Source organism: Leopardus geoffroyi, chromosome E3 (genome assembly GCF_018350155.1).
Source record: "Leopardus geoffroyi isolate Oge1 chromosome E3, O.geoffroyi_Oge1_pat1.0, whole genome shotgun sequence".
Classification (NCBI taxonomy): domain Eukaryota; kingdom Metazoa; phylum Chordata; class Mammalia; order Carnivora; family Felidae; genus Leopardus; species Leopardus geoffroyi.
This window is the reverse complement of record NC_059340.1, coordinates 23,399,822-23,417,910: the sequence shown is the minus strand read 5'-3', so window position 1 is coordinate 23,417,910 and position 18,089 is coordinate 23,399,822. Positions and strand designations below refer to the sequence as shown.

Sequence of the window (18,089 nt, the reverse complement as noted above, 5' to 3'; positions counted from 1 at the left end):
AACTAAATAAACATTTTTTAAAAATTAAAAAAAAAATAGGGGTGCCTGGGTGGCTCAGTCGGTTGAGCGTCTGACTTCAGCTCAGGTCATGATCTCATAGTCTGTGAGTTCGAGCCCCGCGTCGGGCTCTGTGCTGATGGCTCAGAGCCTGGAGCCTGCTTCCGATTCTGTGTCTCCCTCTCTCTCTGCCCCTCCCCCATTCATGCTCTGTCTCTCTGTCAAAAATAAATAAAACATTAAAAAAAATCTTTAAAAAAAAAAAAAAATTAAAAAAAAAATAAAGTCCTGGATATGGATGGAAACTACTCCATCCATAGGAAACATAGGTCCAGACAGCACCAATGCGGTAATGACTACTTTCCCAGGAGGCCAGAATCAAAAGACAAGGCACGGTCTGCAATGCTATGACTGCCCCTGGAGAAAAGTGCACGGAGCTCTTACATTGCTGATGTACTCGAGAGGGGTGAGGCTGAAGGTGGGCAGATCGTCGGTCAGGGTCTCGCCAATGCCTGCTGTGTTCCAGCTCTAGGGGAGGGAAGACAGAAAGCGGTCAAGGTCACAGAAGCCAGGTGGCACAGGAAAGCACCACATGCCAGAAAATACTTGAAGAATGCACCATTCCTATAGGTGTCTTTGCTCCAAGATGGCCTTGGAAATCATCACTATTTTACAGATCAGGGACTTCTCTTTAAATCATCACCTTGAGGGGCACCTGGGTGGCTCAGTCGGTTGAGCTTCTTACCTCAGCTCAGGTCATGATCTCATGGTTTGTGGGTTCGAGCCCCGCATCAGGCGCTGTGCTGACAGCTCAGAGCCTGGAGCCTGCTTCCGATTCTGTATCTCCCTCTCTCTCTGCCCCTCCCACTCTCGCTCTCTCTCTCTCTCTCTCTCAAGAATAAATAAACATGGGTGCCTGAGTGGCTCAGTTGGTTAAGCGTTCAACTTCAGCTCAGGTCATGATCTCGTGGCTTGTGGGTCTGAGCCCTGCATTAGGTTCTATGCTGAAAGCTTAGAGACCGGAGCCTGCTTCAGATTCTGCATCTCCTTTCTCTCTGCCTCTCTCTCTCTCTCGCTCAAAAATAAACATTAAAAAAAATAAAAATAAATGTTAAAATTTAAATCATCACCTTGAAACCTGCCACAGAGAAAATAATCCTTTCTCTTTCCCTCTCCCCACCCCCCTCTGCATTCCTACAGATCCAGAAAACAGGAGCTCCTATCTTCTCAACAGACCTATTTGGTGGGAATGGATCCCAGTTGTTGATCCCACTCAGACTGTGAAGAGCTGTGTATCCTGAGGTCTGAGTTTCTCTACTAGGTGGGCACTACAGGGTAAGAGCTGCTGGGTGCAGGTGGCCTCGCTAACCCTGGGGTCTTCAGCCCCAGATCCTCCACAGAGGATCACATGTAAATCCCTATCTTGGGAAGCCCTTTCTGGCTGCAGGAATATCCAAACCACACTTACTGACACTACTTAACTGCTTTTATTTCTAGCTGTCTTCTGGACTTCTTTCTCAGGGATGGAAAGAATCTCCAAACCCCACCAACTGCCCTTCTGTCCTCTTTGTGACTCCTCTGTCATCTGGGGAGATGCTCTTCCTCTTGACATTTCAAGTGAGTACATCTCCGGTATCACCAAGTGAGCCTCCCCAGCATTCTCTCTAGAGTCAGGCACACTGCCAGCACGTACGTGGTTACATTGTTCATACAGAACTTGGCACGCCTTCATACAGAAATCTAGTTTCTTCATTCCAGCCTGAGTCACCCCAAAGCCAGCCTGGAAAACAAGGCCCTCTCTGGCTGCGCTCCTGGAGTGGCTCCCAGGTCACGGTGGAGTTGCTCTCCACAGCCACCTGATGCCCGATCTGGTTGCTTGATCCTTTAAGCAGCGTTCCGGGAATGTAATGACCACATCCACCCCTGGGCTCCCAGCCCAGGCTCAGCCTCAGCCGCCCTCCCCACGTCCCCTAGCACCGGCTCGGTTCTGATTTTCTTTGCTTGAGACCAGTTCTTTTTCCTCCCCACCCCCGCCCCTAGTTTTCTAAGCTCCTTGTTCTTGCTTGAGAACGCTCTTCTGTTTCAAAATAGCCTGCTTTTCTTCAGTTAACTCCCACCCCATTGAGAAGACACACTCTGATCACCCACATGTACCGAGTGCCCAGGATGCACAGAGCCTTGTGCCCCACTTGGCAGAGAGGAGACAAAGAAGTGTAAGACTTGGTCCTTGCTCTCCAGAAGCTCCTTGAGAAACCAAGACCCCCCTGATATGCTCCCACGCTATAAACCCCCACGCACCCAGGCTTCCACTTGGGAGTTCTCAGGGGCAGATGCAAGGTTTGATACAGTAAGAGCTCTGAGGAGCAAGGGCTCCGGCTGATTATAGAGGGCGGTGGGATGCCTGAGGTGCACAGATGGAAGACTGGAAGAGAAAGTGTAGCCCTGAACTGTGGGCTAAGAAAGGGCTTTATTTCCAATAAATAAATTGCGAGACTATGAGGGAGAGAAGAGGAGAGGGGAGGGGAGGGGAGGGGAGGGGAGGGGAGGGGAGGGGAGGGGAGAGGAGAGGAGAGGAGGGGAGAGGAGGGGAGGGGAGAGGAGGGGAGGGGAGGGGAGGGGAGGGGAGGGGAGGGGAGGGGAGGGGAGGAGAGAGGAGGAGAGAGAGGGAAGGGTCCAGAAGGGTGGTCTGTAGTTCATAAAAGACACATCGAGCAATCCCGATGTGCACAATGAACCTGGGTCCTGATTCAAACGGTGAAATTATGACCTTTATGACAACTGGAAATTTGAACACTGATTACTGATATCAAGGAATCATTTCTGACTTAGGGGTGATTATGGCACTGTGATTATTTTTAGAGTTGCCCCCCTTTAGAGAAGGGGTATATACGAGACAGATGGCCAGGAGATGACCATGCTGGAGCAGGGTGATGAGGACGTGGGGTTCAGTAGACTCCTCTCCCCATTCTTGCATATGTGTGAACACCTCCTCAATAAAATGTTTTTTTAAATCGACTCTTACACTGGGTCTGGGGAGCCAGGGAAAGGTCCTGAGTGGGGGGACAAAGTCAGAGTGATGCTTTGTGAAGATTAATGCAGCACCTCAGGAGGACTGAGGGTGGGGAGGCAGATAAAAAGCTCAAGGAACAGCTGCGAGAGGAGGAGAAGCCCATCGAGGGCAGTGGCCACAGGAACAGACAGGAGACATCTTTAAAAAGAAGGAATGATGCAACACAGTGGTGAGGTCACTGGCAAAGAGCAGAGGCAAGAGGGCAGAGACAGGAAGGCCAGGGAGGCAGTGGGCTGGGAGGGGGGATGGCGCGAGGGCTGAGCTGCAGGGAAAGGGCAGCATCCCCCAAGTGCATCCAGGGGACTCACACTGCAGGCTGGAGGCCCCGAAGGCTCCAGAAGGCTCTGTGGGGAGGTGGGAGGAGAGTGCACAGGCAGAGGGGAGAGGGGAGAGGGGAGAAGAGCCGGAGTGGAATGTGGTTTGCAAGAAGGGTGGGTGTGGATCGAACTAGGGAGGCGCTTAGCAAGTTAGGGCGACAGGGAAATGGTGTAGGTTATTTTTTAATTGTTCAAAATTTATTTAAAATTTCCTTCAAACAGGCTTTTTCTATCCATCTGTCACCAGATAATGTGGGCAAACGTCAACAGCCTATTTGGAAATGGAATACAGTGTTGGTTTATATTCTTGAAATGTAAAAGGGTAATACAATTTACTGGCAAACATTAAAAACAAACACTGAATGACCAGGGTTTAATTTTCAAATCCTTAAGGCCCAAGTGTTTGCCTTTGTGTTGTGTGCTTTCCCCGCTGGCAACTTGCAGAGAGCAGTTCCTCCTAACCTCAGTTCCCAGCGCCCCGGGGGGCTGTGGAGGTGAGGCCTGAGTGAGGAGGTGAGATTCAGGCAACCAGGAGCCCAACTGTAGCAGGGGCTCTGGAGTACAGAAGTGGGAAAGAACGGAGCTTCCAGAACAGAGGGTCAAGATTTTAGGATTTGGGGTGGGGGCATGAGTGGCCTAGGTGAGGGGATCAAGAGCACACTTACCGTGATGAGTGCTGAGTCAAGTACAGAATTGTTGAATCACTATACTGTATACCTGACACTTACGTAACACTGTATGTTAATTGCACTGGAATAAAAAAGAGGTAAAAAAAAAAAAAAAAAAGATCCTGGTTCTTAACATTAACATGAATTGCTTGTTTTATCCTACATTACACATGAAATAGTTTCAAAATAGCTATACCATTACTGCCAACAATAAAATTACTGTATGAAGTTCAAAAAAAAAAAAAGATTCTAAGCTCTTAATAAAAATAGGGGCACCTGGCTGGCTCAGTTGGTGGAGCATGCAACTCTTGATCTCAGGGTTGTGAGCTCAAGCCCCACGCTGGGTGTAGAGATTATTTAAAAAAAAAAAAAAAAAAGGGGGGCGCCTGGGTGGCTCAGTCGATTAAGCATCTGACTCTTGGTTTTGGCTCAGGTCATGATCTCACGGTTGGTGAGTTCAAGCCCACGTCTGGCTCTACCCTGACAGTGCTAACCCTGCTTGGGATTCTCTCTCTCTCCCTCTCTTTCTGCCCACCCCTCCCCCCTCAAAATAAACAAATAAACATTTTTTTTTTTATTAAAACAATTTTTTTTAATGTTTATTTTTCAAGAGAGGGAGAGAGAGTGTAAGCAGGGTCGGGGCAGAAAGAGAGGGAGACACAGAATCCGAAACAGGCTCCAGGCTCTGAGCTGTCAGCACAGGGCCCGACGTGGGATCTGAACTCATGAACTGCGAGACAATGACCTGAGCCAAAGTCGGATGCTTAACTGAGCCATTCAGGAGCACCCCCCCCCCAATTTTTTTAATTAAGAAGAAAAGAAAAGCGAAGAAAAATAATAAAAGCAGCCAGATCTGGAGGTTGGGGAGGGGGATGGGAACGATGAAGAATGCTAATCCCCTCCTCTTTCAGAGCAGCTCAGCTGGTATTAGCAGCTACCTGAGATGCAAACATGACTAACCCAAAACAAGGACCCCAGCCTCTTGATGGTTTTCGTAAGCTTTTTCTGGGGGCTGATATCTTTTGTGGGGAAGAACCTGTTATCTCAGCCTCCACAATTCCTCTGCTTTCACTTAGTTTATCTTCCTTTTCTAGTCACATTCAAATGAACGTTATGTTGTATACATTTTGGCTTTAAAGAACAGCACGTGCAGGACAGTGCATCCCCTCTATGGATCCATCTATCTATCCACTGGTGCCCGGCCAGCCTCCAACTTGGGGCAGGAAGAGGTGTCTTGTCTGGGTTGAACACCACACATTCCCACTGATTTCTACACTGTGGGATTTTGAGGGATTTATTGCTTTTTTCATTGTACTTTCCTGTACCACCTGAATTTCTGAAAATGAGTATGTGCCATTTTTACTTCTAAAAAACTGTCATACCTACTTAAAAAATGAGAATCGCAGAGAAGAAAGCCAGCACTTATTAAGCATGTACTCTGTGGCAGCTGCTGGGCTAAATTCTATCATAATACAAATCCTCACATATCTGCACGGTCAGAATCAGTTCACCCGCATTTGACGAGGAGAGGAGGCTCACACAGGAAGCCGCGCGATCCGACAGGCCCAAGTCACAGACATCACTTCCACCGCGCTGTGACAGGAGCACCTCTCCTCCAGTTTCGCCCTCCCCCACCCACAACAGAAACACAGAATCTGACCAGGGTGGGTCCCATGGCATTTTTCAGGGAAAAAAATCATAAAGAATGAAAATCATGGAATTTCAGAACTCTGAAAGCATGTGGTCCAACCCCTTGTTTCATGGATGGGGGATCTGAGACCCAGAGACTTGACCCAGGTCATACGGTGAAGTGAGCAGCTCTTGAGCCCTGGCCTCGTAGGCTTTCTGGAGGGTGGCAGGAAGTAAGGAACCTGTAATCGTGCCCTCCCAGTTCTTTCCACTTCCTAAAAGATCTCTTGGTTATTAAAGGTCCATAACTGGGTCTTTCTCAAAACACTATCTCTAAAAACAAAACAAACCAAACAAAACAAAGCTGAATCCAGAGAGCCTGGAACCGTCATTGAGAAAGGCTGGCAAAGGGGTTGTCCTAGAAATCCAGATGGCAGTGATGACACGGGGCCCGAGGAACTCAGAACCAGTGGAGAAGCTGTGACTGATGGGTAGTCCCTTGAAGGGAGTCAGGACAAGTAGAAGAGAAGCCAGGGAAGGGAGGCACTCTGGGAACAGCCACAAAGAAAAGGCATCAAGGACAGAAAAGATCAGAGTCCTTCAAACTCCGTCAAAATCACCAGATCAGATCTGGGGAGGCGCTCTCCTGGGTGGAGTTCCAGAAACAATGCTCCTGGAAAGGACGCAATCTCAGGGGATGAAGAGCTGCTGTGACCTGCCCCTGCCTATCCAGGGGCACAGGATCTCCCTCACTTCTCCTGCCAGGGCACAGCTATGCTGATCCAAATGGCGCAAGTTAATCAAGCAGTAATAATAATCCCAAGAAGCAGTCTAGAAAGAAAGCATCTCGGTGACTCCAATTAAGATAAGAAATTCTTGCTAAGCAGCGAGTTGCAAGGGAACAGTGAGTCTGTAAGGTGGGCCTTTCAGCCAGAAGAGTTAGAGCAGTTCCTCCTAAAGCTCCTGGGGGTGGGAGGAGGAGGTGCCCACACTAAAAAATGCTTGGGAAGGAGGCAGTACCCAGGGGGGTGTCTGCAGTCAGTGGGAAACTCACGTCCATCTTGGAAACAAGCAGCAGCTGCTGTTTGATGCGCAGGAAAACAGAATCGAAAGCCAGCTGGTGGGCCTGCTGGTTAAGTCGAGTCAGGGCCATGCGAGATGCAGACAGTAGGTTGTGGTTACTTGACCCTTTTTCCTAAGACAAGAAAACACAAAAGGCTATTAGGGCCTGGCTGTAACCAAGGTTTTAGCTAGTTTGACATTTTTGAAAAGCCACTGAGAGGAAAACAGTGAGGGGGCAGGTCTATACAGTAGTGTTCCCAAGCCTGGTTGTGCCCTGGCACCTGCTTTGGAACATGCTGGATTACAGGTGCACAGTCTCCACCTCAGGGCTACTGAATCGGAGTCCAGCAGGGGTGTGGGGCCCAGGAATCACTGTTTTAAATTCACTCTTCCAGGTAATTCTGATTCTTCTGAGCTCACACAAGCTGATGGACTGGAAGTGTAGGAAAAATTAACCTGTGGCTGTTCCTCGGGGATAGAGGAAGAAGGAGAAAACGGTAAGTGTCAGGTATAGACAAGACTGGGAGACAGAAGCCTGATTCCCAGCGAGGTCAGCTCAGTTACACCTGGCTATACAGCAAAGCGCACACAACCTATACGAGTCCCAGGGAATTCCAAACCGCCTGAGAAAATACAGAGATGGAAAATGTAACCCTGGTTTTGCTATTATAAATGAACCGATTACAACAAACTAAATCAGATCAGCAATAAAGATAAACAGAACTGCTTTCACCTAATCACGGAAGCATGGATGAATGAGCCTGGACAAGTGTTTTAAGAAGTGTTTGTCAAGCTCAGATGCAGCCAGGTGGTGTGCCTAAGTGCAAATCTGAGACCGTGTGAGGGCAACAAGGAAGCCTCAGACATGTCCAGAGGGTCACTGTGCAGTCGCCCCCAGAGCTCAAGGCCTGGTAGGACACTCTGAGGTTGCATTTGGTGCCATGAGAACAGCAGTGTCTATTTGAACCCGACCAGGGGATGGGGAGATGGTTCTGGAAGGGATGTTGCAGCCCTCCTAGGATCCTGGGGCCATTCAAAAGTTGCTGTGTGGCTCATTCCATTTATTGGGAAGTTCTTCTGTCCCTGGACCCCAAGGGGCCCAAAGCTCAGAGTCAAGGGCAGCACTGTGGTAGATCAAGTAAGAGCTTAAGCTAAAGGACAGCTAGGAGGGAACACGTCCCCCCGGGTCCTCCTGCTCCCATGAGGACGCATTTGCTCTGGAGGCTTCCTCTGGCTTTTCTCCACCCCTCGTCCCTCCCCTGGGGGAGGCTCGACTTCCCCCATGGAAGGGCTGGGGGCCTCCTCTGTGGCTCCTGCCCACCAGCAGGCAGTACACACTCTGGTCCCCTCTCTGCCATTAACAGGGGACTGTCCCCAGACTGGAGCCAGGGGCTACCTGCCCCACCCATCCCCACGCAAGTCTGACTACGGCAAGCCCATCTGGACACACGTCTGAAGCCACGCTCTCCCGCCCGCCTTTCGTCAGTAATAAAGCTCCACTCATCCACCTCCTACACCTATGTATCCACTGGTTCTGACCCGGTTTTGTTTATTAGCTCCTGAAAACATGATGTGAGTGAGACAGAGAAGTGGCAGTGGGGCACGCTGCAGACCACAGCCACCCCACAGAGCCAGAAAGCCTGGATCAGGGAAGGGGTGATGAGAGAAAAGCTTCCATGTGCAAGAATGCCATCCGTCTGGTCTCATACCTTGAGGGTATAAAGTATTTCCATTAAACTGGCATATTCAGCAGGGTTATCTTTCTGGAGGTAATTATATTCTTGCCATGGGTTCCTGGTAGAGCTCTTCCTGTCTGTCAAGATGCTGTCCTGAAAGCCGGCCAGGTTCCGAGGGCTGTAGGAGTCCAAGAGATACCTGCCAGCTGTGGACAAGATCCTGAAATGAAAGCGATGACCATTATGTCCTGAGCTATTTGTGGGGAACTTCCTCCTTGGGGCATTCAGCTTGCTCCTTACTAAAATCCCAGGATATGCTTTTGAGGCAGATTGATTTCGGGTCCATTTTATAAGGAAAGGAAGACATCCTTCACCGCTGAGGCGTGAGCCGCACGTCAGATGCATGAGACACCAGGTGTTTTCATTTCCTATTGAACACTCAGACCACCGGAATATGCCACCTTCCTAATGTGACATACAGCCTACACGGAGCAGTGCTCGGTTGACTACGGTCTGGAACACTATACATGTTCTGTGCAGCCCTTTCTCGCTCTGTGACCATCACTGCGTGGAATAAAGCCACAGGCTGCTGGTGAGCACCTTGGCCACAGCAGCACCAGACAGGGGCGGGAGAGTCGGTCCCAGGACAGTGGTGGCAGCACGTCGAAGCACACCTCCAGCCACAGGACTCGCTATCACACAGCCGGGCCGGAGTGGCGTTTGTCTTCAACCGTCCTGTATGGTTTACTTTCATGGCTTAGGTGCCACACAGAGATCTACTGAGAGAAGCAGGCGCTTTCCAATTGCTCCGAGAAGGAACAATGCCTGGGGGAGGTTCTCAAGGACAGCCAATCTTTAGGGCTTGAACCTCCATCTTCTGTCTCCACCAAGGGCGGCCTTCCCTGATGGATGCTGCAAATCCTCCTGTTTCTCCCGAGCCCAGCTCTACCATCTGGTCTATACGTCCGAAATTGCACAGCACTACGTGAACATATGCCACCAGGAGGAGAGACACTGTATTACGTCCCGAGTGTGGCTAACTCCCTAACCCCTCCTTCACCATAATTTCTCATGAAAGGAATTGCCGCGGACCTGGCAGCTTTTAGGTACACGCACTTTAAAAAAAAAAAAAAAAGTCCAGGGGCGCTTGGGTGACTTGGTTAAGACTCCGACTCTTGATTTCAGCTCAGGTCATGATCTCACAGTTTGTGGGTTCAAGCCCAGCATCAGGCTCTACACTGACAGAATGGAGCCTGCTTGGGATTCTCTCTCTCTCTCTCTCTCTCTCTGCCCCATCCCATCCCTGTGCATGCACATACTCTCTTAGAAATATTTTTTTTAATTAAAAATTAAAAAACAAGTCCAGTGAGCCTATCAAGGAATGCGTGTACTTGCAAACAAACGGTGGGGACGGGCCCTTCTTCAGGAACCGCTGTTGACACAAGCAGCTACCTGCCTCTGCCACTAAAAAGTTACGGTTTTCCCTCTTGCTTAAACTACAGGTTATTTCGGCTGGCTCTTTTGTCTGCCAAACTGTGGCCTATTCCTGCCACCCTTACTTCCAAGTCTTCACTATCTGTGGGGAAAAAATGGGGGGTTCTCCCCGCCCCCCCGAATTCCTAGCACTGAGCACAGGGCCTGGCCCATGGCAGGGGATGCTGGGTTTGGCAAGCAGGAAGTCGAGAGCTGCCTTCTGGGAAATCAGTTCCCCTTGGCAGGGTCACAGCCATACGTGTCTCCACTGTCGGCTGGGGGAAACTGAAGAAAACCAGATAAGTCAGGAATGTTTTAAGTATTAAAGATCACAGTTTAAAATGTCACTATAGTGTGCTCTACAATAAGAACCAAACCTTAAAAAAAAAAAAAAAAAAAAAGAGGAATAAATATAGCTCCAACCCCAAGGAACGAATGGTATCTTTTCCTCCCCAGCCTCCTCTTCATCCAGACAGACACCATTAGATGATCTAATCATCAGACTCTGACTTCCTAGGACGTGTGTTTGCTAGTGCTATGAACTAAATCTTACTGAAACCACTGGATTTCTTCACTCATAAAGAAATGTCTTCTCATCATTGGAATGGGCTATAAGCAGGTCTTGGGAATGTCAGATAATTAAACAGTCCTCGACCTCAAGTAGCTCAGAGATTAACCGGGGAGTCCAACCTCCATCAACGTGGCAGGAGAATGCAGTCAATAGCACAAAGGAGGGAGAGACTAACGTTACACTTCCATCTGCTTCTGCAATTCATTTCCTTTCACAAAAAGTTGTCAGCCACTTCTTCACAAGCCATGGAAACCTGTAAATTTACAACGGATCCCCCAAACCTGATTTCCCACTGAACTGAGACCTCATCCCAGTGAAAACACCACTGGGCCAAAAGTTAAGTGGTGGGTGCTGCAAACATGCAGAGGGGCCGTAGCAATCTCCCTGGCATCTCACCCAACTTGCCCAGTGCAAGAAAAAGCCTTCCAGTGGCACTCAGCCCATAAATCACAAAATGATCCCTTTCTGCGAGGTGATCTTAAGAGCCCAAGAGCCAATGTCACTCTTGTCGCTGAAGCCATCTGGAGTGTTTCCAGCTACTGACTCTGCCACCCAGGGGGTGGTGGGGAGAGGAGTGGCCCTTGGGCCAAGTGGAGTCTGGGCTCCCCAGGGGAGACTGACAGGCAGATAAGTTTTATAGGCAGCTGCCACACGTGGCCTCCCTGATGGGAACACAGATGATGACTGTCACTCTTTTCCCTTTCCAGGCTCAGTGCTTTCAGAATGATATCGCCTCTCAAAGAGGCTCCCTTGGATACACCCAGTCTGTTCTCATCTCACGCCAAAGCTCAGGCCAGCCTTTCAGCTTCTCTGGGCTGCAAAATGCAGGTGGAGAGAGAGGCTCATCCTTTATCTACCATGTCCCCATTCAGCTTCCTAACCAGATTTTTCTTTTCCTTCTAGAATGTAATATTCACTTTCATTAAAAGATTAAGGAAAACCTATGTGTCCTGATATGGAAAGATGTCTGCTTTACACATGCAGAGAAATCCAAGTCCAAGGATAGACGCTAACTTGTGAGAAAGACAGTGTGGGGGTGACACACTCTGGACGGCTCAGCTGACGTCCAGGTTCCAATCATGGCCTCGTGTCGTGGTTCCATGACCTCAGACACAGCTATTTCCACAGATCATTTATTCTTACTTAAGTTACTACCTGTGCCAGACTCCATGCCTCGATGTTTCTTCATCTGTAAAAATGGGGATAAGAACAGTACCTACCTCTTTGGCCACTGGGAGGATTAATGACTTAATTCATGTAAAGTCCTCAATGTCAGAGCTCAGTAAATTATGGGTGGGGGGAGATGTTAATGTTTCTTCTAGAGAGGATTTTTCACGCGAGTAGAGTTTTCATTTTTAGTTTGCATACTTATGAACTGTTTTAATCTTTGCAATGAGTTGGGGCCAGGCTATAATCACTACTGAAATTAATAAAATAAGCTACATGCCTTTCTTTCCAATACATAAATGTGACATTTTCAGCTCTTCCTAGGATGCCTCTGAAAACCCTGACCCACTGGCCCTCCACCACAGGCTCCCCCACAGTATGTGCCTGTGTGCATGTCGGCACAAGTGTGTGCAGAGGGTTATTGGTTACTGCATTTATATTATCTACACACTCCACTATATGCCTGGGGTGTCCGGTTTTATTCATTCCAGGAACTCACATAATTTCTGTGCTGGGCTGTTTGGGAGTTATAAACAGTTGCACATCCTAGCCAGCTATAAGACAGCTGCCCAGAACGAAAACCACTGTGGGAGATTGTGGGACTTGAAGACGGTCTGTGGGCTCAGAAATGAAAGAAGACAAGAAGTGGCCAAAAAAAAACAAAAAACAAAAAACAAAAAACAAAAAACCACAAACAGCTGACTTGGAGCACTGACCCTGTTCCTCAGCAACTCATCCCTACTTCCCACGGGGTGGATGTGTTGTTGTGTACACCCCACACCAACCACTCCCCCCCCGACCCCCCGGAGCTTTCATTTCACAATAGACCACTGCCAGAAATTCCTTCCTGTCCGGATTGCTTTAGGACAATAAAGAATTATCCCAGAAAGAGGTGGTGGGGCTGCTGCTAGGCCCTCACACAACTGTACGAAATAGATTTCTTCCCCCAGCTCCTGGAAAACACAGAAATCAGCTGTCCCAAGGGAATGGGAAATTTAGCTGGAAGAAAGAAGGAAGGAAATTTGGGAGTCTGGAGCCCTCTGAGTCTCAGGAAAACTCATCTGAAAGGGGCCACTGCAGGGCAATGGAAAACCCTGGCAGGTATCAGAATAGAGAAAGGGGTCAGAGTTAGGGGAGAGAAAGGAAACCCTCCTTCAACACACACCACCCCCGGCACCACAGAATTCTGCAGAACCCAGAAGGCTGGCTGGATTAATCCCGATTCTATGGGCTGCCCCAGGTGAATTCACCACCACCTACAATGCTGTTTCTATGGAGAAATTTACTGTGAGTCCCAATAACTAACTTACAAACAAGCAGTGGGAACCCAGCCCAATTACAATTTGGAGACAACATGTACTGTTTCCTTACTTGGGCTGAAACTTCCATATCTAACCAAAACTTTGTGACCACTGAATAGCTCAGAGACTTGCCCTTTTTAGGTGCTCAGTATTTGTTAGTCCTCGAGCTGTGTGGCTTCCAGATTTGACCACATGTTGTCATTGCTGTGCTGTGCGTTCTATCCAGTTCTTCCCAAGAACCCAGGGACTCGCCCACAGCCCTCACCTACCTGTTTGCTAGCTGCTGCTCGAAGTCCCCACATTGCCGCAGGAGCTCGCCACAGGTAGCTATTATCCTAAACAAAACAAAAGGCACTTCAAGTTCAAGTATCTGGAATGTTGACACAGGACAAACATTATCTCATTCATAAAAATTCTAACTATTCACTCCTTTTGGTGGGGCTGGATTCTGGAAAAGTGGTTAACCATTTGACAGTCTACCTGACGTGTTTTACTAATTAGTAATTCATGGAGAAGGTAAAAGTGACCCCCTTCTAATGCCCTCAAGTCACAGGCCTCTCTGCTTCGAATCACAGTTCTGTCTACAGGTCAAATGATCTTACATTTCCAAACTACTGAGGAGCTCTGGGGCTTTGTCCTTAAGAAAACGGGTTGGAAACACTTCCTATCTAAAATTTAAAAACCAGGGTACCTGGCTGGCTCAGTCAGAAGAGCATGCAACTCTTGATCTCGTGAGTTGGATCTCATGAGTCGTGAGTTGGAGCCCCACATGAGGTGCGGAGATTACTTATTTAAATAAATTTTTAAAAACTTTAAAATAAAATTCAAAAATCAACGATACATTTAAAAAATCATTCACCACAATCAAGTGGGATTTATTCCCAGAATGCAATGGTGGTTCAATATTTGCATATCAATCAACGTGACAGATCACAAGAGAAAGGATAAAAATCACTCGATCAGGGGCACCTGAATGGCTTAGCCGGTTAAGCATCCGACTCTTGATTTTGGCTCAGGTCTTGATCTTGCAGTTCATGAGATCGAGCCCCATGTCAGGCTCTGTGCTCACAGCACAGGGCCTGCTTGGGATTCTCTCTCTCACTCTCTCTCTCTCTCTCTGCCCCTCCCCTGTTCACACTCTCTCTCTCAAAACAAATAAACTTTTTTTTTAAATTTTTTTTTAATCTTTATTTTTGAGAGAGAGAGACAGAGTGTGAGTGGGAGGGGCAGAGAGAGAGGGAGACACAGAATCTGAAGCAGGTTCCAGGCTCTGAGCTGTCAGCACAGAACAGAGCCAGATGAGGGGCTTAAACTCACGAACTGCGAGATCATGACCTGAGCCAAAGTCTGACACTCAACCAACTGAGACATTCAGGTGCCCCCAAATAAACATTTTTTAAAAGTCATATGATCATCTTAATAGATGCAGAAAAATCATCTGACAAAGTACAACATCTATTCATGATAAAAACTCTCTAACAAAGTAGGTTTAGAGGGAGCATACCTCAACATAATGAAGGCCATTTTTGAAAAACCCACAACTAATATCCTCAATGATGAAAAACAGAAGAGCTTTTCCCCTAAGGTCAGGAAGAAGACGAGAATGTCTGCTCTCACCACTGTTATTCAACATAGTACTGAAGTCCTAGCCTCAGCAATCGGGCAACAAAAAGAAATAGAAGGCATCCAAATTGGTAAGGAAGAAGTAAAACTTTCACTATTTGCAGACAACACAACACAATATAGAGAAAACCCTAAAGAGTCGACCAAAAAACTGCTAGAACTGATCAATGAATTTAGTAAAGTCAAAGGATACAAAATCAATACATAGAAATTTGTTATATTTTTTACACTAATAATGAAGAAGCAGAATGAGAAATTAAGAAAACAATCCTATTTACAACTGTACCAAAAATAATAAAACACTTAGGAATACACTTGACCAAAGAGATAAAAGACCTGTACTTTGAAAACTATAAAACTCTAATGAAAGAAATTGAAGATGGTACAAATAGAAAGATGTTCCATGCTCACGGACTGGAAGAAACAACATTGTTAAAATGTCTCCACTACCGGAAGCAATCTATAGATTTAATGGAAGCCCTATCAAAATACCACCAGCATTTTTCATAGAACTACAACAAATCATCTTAAAACCTGAAGGGAACCACAAAAGACCCCAAATAGCCAAAGCAACCTTGAGAAAGATGAACAAAGCTGGAGGCATCATAATTCCAGATTTCAAGATATACTACAAAGCTGTAGTAATCAAAACAGTATGGTATTGGCATAAAAATAGACACATAGTTCAATGGAACAGAATAGAAAGGTCAGAAATACACCCATGCATATAGGGTCCATTAATCTACAACAAAGGAGGCAAGAATATACAAAGGAGAAAAATAAATCTCTTCAACAAATGGTGTTGGGAAAACTGGACAGCAACATGCAAAATAATGAAACCAGACCACTTTCTTACACCACACACAAACATTAACTCAAAATGGATTAAAGCTTAAATATGAGACCTGAAATCATAAAACTTCTGGGAGAAAATATAGGCAGTAATTTCTTTGACATCAGCCATAAAAGCATTTTTCTAAACATGTCCCCTCAGGCAAGAGAAACCAAAGTGAAATTAAACTATTGGGACTACAAGACCAAAATAAAAAGCTTTTGCTTTTTGTGAAAGTAACCATCAACAAAACAAAAAGGCAATCTACTAAATGGTAGAAGATATTTGCAAATGATGGGCTAATATCCAAAATATATAAAGAATATATACAACTCAACACCAAAAAACCCAAATAATCCAATTAAAAAATGAGCAGAGGACTGAATAGATGTTTTTCCAAAAAAGATACACAAATGGTCAACAGACACATGAAAACATGCTCAGCATCAGTCATCACCAGGGAAATGCAAATCAAAACCACAATGAGATACCACCTCACACCTGTCAGAATGGCTACAATCAAAAATACAAGAAATAATAAGCATTGGCGAGGATGTGGAGAAAAAGGAACCCTCCTGTGATGTTGGTGGGATTGCAACTGGTGCAGCCAATGTAGAAAACAGTATGGAGTTTCCTCAAAAAAGTAAATATAGAATTACTATATGCTCCAGTAATTTCACTACTAGCTATTGACCAAAAGAAAACAAAAATACTAATTGAAAAGATATACCCACCCCCATGTTTACTGCAACATTATTTACAATAGCCAAGACATGGAAGCAACCCAAATGTCCATCCATAAATACCATATACACTTGGATAAAGTGTATGTGGTATGTATGTATATATGTATGTATTTATACATACACCTATATACATATACCTATATACATATATATACACATGTACATATATGTATATATACACGTGTGTATATATGTATATGTGTGTGTATATATACATATATACACACACATATACATATACACATGTATATATGTGTGTGTGTGTGTGTGTGTGTATGTGTGTGTGTATATATATATATATATATATATATATATATATATATACCACATACATGTATGTGTGTACACACACACACTGGACTATTAGCCATAAAATAGAATGAAAACTCTTGCCATCTGCAACAACATGGATGGATCTAGTGGGTATAACGCTAAGTGAAATAAGTCAGTCAGAAAGATAACACAGGATTTCACTCATATGTGGAATTTAAGAAACAAAACAAAGAAAAAAAGAGACAGAGTCGTAAATACAGAGAACAAACCAGTGATTGCCAGAGGGGAGATGGGTAGAGGGACAAGTGAAATAGATAAAGGGGATTAAAAAAAATTAAATTTAAATTTAAAAACCAAAATTCATTACTTAGTATTTGTTAGATGTCTGCTATTTACAAGGCAAAGAAAACTATTTTGATACTAGAAGTTATCTCTCTGATCACATGAAAGGCAGATGAAGATTAATCCACTTGGCTTCTCAGAGATAAGCCTGAATGACCATCATACCTGTATTTAATAATCCTTTAATTTTCAAGTAATTTTATGCTGGGCCTCCAACTCCAGGTGCTGAGTCCTTCAACACCAAACTATAATGTCAGGACAAATCCAAGGATTAAAAAACATCTAAAGTCTAGTTAATTTTTAACTTTCTCTAAAAGTGCCTATCATCACCGGGGTATCTAGGCATTCCATCATAAGAAAGGTTTATGAGAAAGTGAAATATTCCACTTTTCACTTGCCTCAGGTACAACAGAATAATCTTGTGCATAGTATTTTCTGGTGTACCAAGCCACCAACGACGATAGGGGATACAGTTAGCATCTAGAACATTAAATTTCATCCCCCCAAAATAAAAGTCCAGATCGGAGCCCATGAAGAGCTGATCCCTGGGAGGCCCTGGATCAGAGCAGATCCAGGGTCTGGATGTGCCGGATGTGTGGGCCACCACGCTGAGACCTACAGGTGGCACCGGCACCCTGTGCACACTACCTAGGCCAGGGGTCAGGCAAGTGGGTGAAGAGCAGCCTCCCTCTTCTGAATGTACATCCCTGAAGAGCAGTTTTAAGGAAAAGAAATTCTTTTTTTTATTTTATTTTATATTTTTTAAAATTTACATCCAAATTAGCATATAATGCAACAATGATTTCGGGAGTAAATTCCTTAGTGCCCCCTACCCATTTAGCCCATCCCCCCCACACCCCTCCAGTAACCCTCTGTTTGTTCTCCATATTTATGAGTCTCTTATGCTTTGTCCCCCTCCATTTTTACATTATTTTTGTTTCCCTTCCCTTATGTTCATCTGTTTTGTCTCTTAAAGTCCTCATATGAGTGAAGTCATATGATATTTGTCTTTCTTTGACTGACTTATTTCACTTAGCATAATACCCTCCAGTTCCACCCACGTAGTTGCAAGTGGCAAGATTTCATTCTTTTTTGATTGCCGAGTAATACTCCATTGTATATATATACCACATCTTCTTTATTCATTCATCCATCAATGGACTTTTGGGCTTTCCGTCCTTTGGCTATTGTTGGTAGTGCTGCTATAAACATGGGGCGCATGTATCCCTTAGAAACAGCACACCTGTATCCCGTGGAGAAATACCTAGTAGTGCAATGGCTGGGTCGTAGGGTAGTTCTATTTTTAGTTTTTTGAGGAACCTCCATACTGTTCTCCAGAGTG

The 18,089-nt window shown here is 45.8% G+C and overlaps 1 protein-coding gene across 2 annotated transcripts in view; it reads right to left on the bottom strand.

Annotated features, from left to right (window-relative positions):
* Positions 1-18,089, bottom strand: part of COG7 (component of oligomeric golgi complex 7) — an 81,501-nt gene that overhangs the window by 8,811 nt on the left and 54,601 nt on the right. For both annotated transcript variants that reach the window (XM_045461611.1, XM_045461612.1), the window contains 4 exons: positions 13,201-13,266; positions 8,453-8,639; positions 6,736-6,876; positions 442-525 (listed from right to left, as the gene is read on the bottom strand). In XM_045461611.1, the coding sequence (XP_045317567.1) occupies positions 442-525; positions 6,736-6,876; positions 8,453-8,639; positions 13,201-13,266 (478 nt within the window). The remainder of the gene's footprint in view (positions 1-441; positions 526-6,735; positions 6,877-8,452; positions 8,640-13,200; positions 13,267-18,089) is intronic.